The sequence below is a fragment of the Carassius auratus genome, unplaced genomic scaffold, assembly GCF_003368295.1.
Source record: "Carassius auratus strain Wakin unplaced genomic scaffold, ASM336829v1 scaf_tig00215211, whole genome shotgun sequence".
In the NCBI taxonomy this organism is placed as follows: domain Eukaryota; kingdom Metazoa; phylum Chordata; class Actinopteri; order Cypriniformes; family Cyprinidae; genus Carassius; species Carassius auratus.
In genome coordinates, this window is record NW_020527988.1 from 30,567 (window position 1) to 35,000 (window position 4,434).

General features: G+C 33.8%; 1 protein-coding gene across 4 annotated transcripts in view; it reads right to left on the bottom strand.

The window, feature by feature from the left end:
• Positions 1 to 955: 955 nt before the first annotated feature.
• The window catches only part of LOC113094010 (NACHT, LRR and PYD domains-containing protein 3-like), a 27,277-nt gene continuing 23,798 nt past the window's right edge, over positions 956 to 4,434 (bottom strand). For 2 of the 4 annotated variants that reach the window (XM_026259637.1, XM_026259636.1), the window contains one exon: positions 956 to 1,196. In XM_026259637.1, the coding sequence (XP_026115422.1) occupies positions 1,019 to 1,196 (178 nt within the window). In that variant the 3' untranslated portion in view covers positions 956 to 1,018. The remainder of the gene's footprint in view (positions 1,197 to 4,434) is intronic. The other 2 variants (XM_026259638.1, XM_026259639.1) reach the window with 1 other exon arrangement.

Genomic DNA, 4,434 nt, shown 5'->3' on the forward strand with positions numbered 1-4,434 from the left:
CTTGGTGCTACAGTATGTAGAAAAACACTACAGTGCTGGTTTTATACAAGACTCCATCAAAATATTGCAATGAATACATGCAAATCTGTTATTTATGGATTAGAGAAAGATGGTCAATCTTGTAATTATTTATCTGTATGTTTAATTTAGTGTATTACAGTAAAAGTTTGGACACACCTCATTCAAAGAGTTTTCTTTATTTTCATGACTATGAAAATTGTAGAGTCACACTGAAGGCATCAAGGTCTATTTGACCAAGAAGGAGAGTGATGGGGTGCTGCGCCAGATGACCTGGCCTCCAGTCATGAGGACCTGAACCCAATCGAGATGGTTTAGGGGTGAGCTGGACCGCAGACAGAAGGCAAAAGGGCCAACAAGTGCTAAGCATCTCTCGGGGAACTCCTTCAAGACTGTTGGAAGACCATTTCAGGTGACTACCTCTTGAAGCTCATCAAGAGAAAGCCAAGAGTGTGCAAAGCAGTAATCAAAGCAAAAGGTGGCTACTTTGAAGAACCTAGAATATGACATTTTCAGTTGTTTCACACTTTTGTGTTATGTATATAATTCCACATGTGTTAATTCATAGTTTTGATGCCTTCAGTGTGAATCTACAATTTTCATAGTCATGAAAATAAAGAAAACTCTTTGAATGAGAAGGTGTGTCCAAACTTTTGGTCTGTACTGTATATATATATATATATATATATTTCTTCCCTCATTGTCGTTCCTAACCTGTATGAGCTTCTTTCTCCTGTGAAACACAAAACATTTATAATTTGAATATTGTTGGTAACCAAAGTTTGGGCACCATTGCTTTCCATTGAATGGACACAAACATTTCTCAAAATATCTTCAGAAATATTTTCCACAAATAATGTCATACTGTTTTGAAATGTCTTGAAGAAAAGTAAAGTGATGACCGCATTTTAATTTTTGGGTGAACTATCCCTTTAACATGAAATGTTTTTGTTTGGCAGTATTTTCACACAGTTTTTTGTGTTCAGTAATATAATAACACTCACCATAGTTTCTCCAGTTTACAGTGTGGATCCTCCAGTAGAGCAGAGAGCAGCTTCACTCCTGAGTCTCCTGGTTTATTAAGGCTCAGATCCAGTTCTGTCAGGTGTGAGGGGTTTGATCTCAGAGCTGAAATCAGAGCAGCACAGCCTTCCTCTCCAATACCACATCTCCACAGCCTGCAGAGAGAGAAGAACATGAATGATCTCTGAGACTGTGTTTAAGTTTTAGTGTTGGAGTGTGTTTGTATGAGCCCAACTTTTTCTATAAACAGGATCTGCACTATAGAGATTTTAACTTGCCAGCACAAGCACAAGCTAAGAAACTAATAGGAATGCACTCTACTCGCATGATTCACAATACTGAACTAGTTTATCATTATCATTCTTCAAACCTTTTGTAGTATTGTACATGCAATAATGTTAAAATATTAAGAGTAACATTGCAGTATACAGTAACTACGACATATTACTCTGGTGTTTAAGATTGTGGGGAGGTTGAGAGGGCTGGTGTATTTGGAAAATAGACATCACTTTGTGTGTGTGTGTGTGTGTGTGTGTGTGTGTGTGTGTGTGTGTGTGTGCACTTTGGATGGGTTAAATGCAGAGCACAAATTCTGAGTATGGGTCACTATACTTGGCTGTATGTCACGTCACTGTCACATACTGGTGAGTCTTTAACCTCGAGTGTGAGATAAAAGGCCATCCTTGCCACCTCATATTTTTCTATACATTTCTATATCCCTGTGGAAGTTACATTCAATATTCCTTTGTCTGAATTCTCTGAGGGACTCGTGTCTTTATGCTGATTGTACTCTAATACTGGATGCAGTAATGAGAGAAGCACTTCTAGATTCTAGCAGTCACTGCAGCTGTGATATTAAAAACATCAAAATATTGAAATTAATTAGATCTAATTAAATTTATTTGTTCATTACATTTATTTTAACCCTCAAGCATCCTTTACATAGCGGCCCTTAATTTCTCCTTCAAAGGTCTCAGCTATGATCCCATTTGTTTTTTCAATAAATGTCATATTACTGTCTTCAATAAAATAAAATCTAAAGATTTATGCATTTTTTGTGGTTTTTGGTGTTTTTTATTATTTATTTAGCCCTGAAAGTACCATATTTTATGTTAAATATGCTTATTTTATGTAATATTTAATATTTCACAGGCATTTCTTCTTTCAAACACAAACCACTCTAATATGCAATACTTTATATTTTCAGAGTGCTGATTTTGTTTGACTGTTATCTATAAGATAATAAGGTTTCTGACTGTCAAACGAGATGCTCAGTCTCATTTAACTTTATTTGATAACATAATTTATAAATGTAACTGTACAATTTAACGTAATTATAATAGGTTTGCATTAATTAAAAGATCTGTGTTTGCATTCAGGTGTGTTTTTATCAAGGTTTATGTTTTCTGCAGCATAAATCATTATCTGTCTATAAGCAACATTTATGTTGTTATGAATTATTTTGCATTAATTATCAGAAAAAACAAACATTAAAATGAGTCATGTATTAATTGTATCATTTTACAGCCCGTTTTTTTCATTTAAAAAATGTTTGATGCAAAATTGTGTAAAATATTAAAATATATGGTGTGAAAAACAATGATGAAACAAACTGATGTATGTGCACAATTGAGAAATGGATACTTATGAAGATAAATTGTAGCCCACGTCTCACAAGATAAATATTTATTTTAAAAAAATCTATGTAATAAAAACATTTTCAAAAAATAAAGTAATTTGTAGTTATTGGTGAGGTAAAAATACATTATGTAGCTGTGTGTAAACACCATGAGTTCAACTTTCTTTTCGGGAACATATAGTGTATTTAATTAATTTACTGGACCCAAACATACGCAAGTTTCAAATCCACTGGCTCAGTTAACATTTAAAGTATAGTAATAATAGCAGTGTAGATCTTATTTGCATTTGAAGTGATATAATAAATCATGTAAACACATAGAAGGTAATATTTGAATTTCTCCGGTTCTCTGCACTGATGTCTAGCACAATCGGAAGTATCTATGCACACACTCGCAAGACTGAAAATCCAAGATGAAGGAGATATGCAACTAGCCCATTGAGTTAAGATTAATAATCATACTGTATGGAGGACCAATCCTGCAGAAATTAAAAATAAATAAATATATAGATAGATAAATAAATAAATGTAATAAAAGTAAAATAATAACTAAAATAAATAGTTCATTTGAAATAAAATGTAATCCTGAATTATATTTTAAATTATTTTTTCTTTATGTATTTATTTTACATTTATTTTTATTCTTTTTAACATTTATTTACTTATACTTCTTTATTTTTATATTTAATACATTTATTTATTTTGAAATTTATTTATTCATAAATTTATTTATTTATTATATGTATTTATTTATTTATTATATGTATTTATTTATTTATTTATTTATTATATTTATTTATTTATTTATTATATGTATTTATTTATTCCCACATGTATTTATTTCCAGATTTATTTATTAATTTATTTCTTTTTACTTTTCCATGTGCAACATGTAAATGAGGGAGGCGATCTTTATGGATCGCCGGTGAACCATTGTTTGAGAGCTCACACAGAAGCCTCAGATTTGTGAGTGTGTTGTGCCCATGTCTTTATAAAGTCTATTGTTGTTCCAGATCAACTGGAAAGATCCAGTATATTTTCACAGATTCACATTATTATTTCTAATTATTTTATAGCGACCGAATTCAGTTATTTATCCTCACATTTACATTATTAAACAGGAAATACATGGTGATCAAATTCAGAGATTGTGTGTGTGCGTGTGAGAGAGAGAGAGTGAGTGTGTGTATGAGAGAGAGAGAGAGAGTGAGTGTGCGTGTGTGTGTGTGTGTGTGTGAGAGAGAGAGAGAGAGAAAGAGTGAGTGTTTGTGAGAGAGTGTGTGTGTTTGTGTGTGTGTGTGTGTGTATGAGAGACAGAGTGAGAGAGAGTGAGTGTGTGTATGTGTGTGAGAGAGAGAGAGAGAGAGAGAGAGTGTGTATGTGTGACAGAGAGAGAGTCTCTGTGTGTGTGTGTGTGTGTGTGTATGTGTGACAGAGAGATAGTCTGCGTGTGTGTGTGTGTGTGTGTGTGTGTGTGTGAGAGAGAGAGAGAGAGAGAGAGAGAGAGAGAGAGGGTGTGTGTGTGTGTGAGAGAGAGAGTGTGAGTGAGTGAGTGAGTGTGTGTGTGTGTGTGTGTGTGTGTGTGTGAGAGAGAGAGTGTGTGTGTGAGAGAGAGAGTGAGTGAGAGAGAGTGAGTGAGAGTGTGAGTGTGTGAGTGTGTGTGTGTGTGACAGAGAGAGAGTCTGTGTGTGCATGTGTGTGTGTGTGTAGGGGTGGGCGATATCTCGATATTTAAAATATATCGAGATATTTTT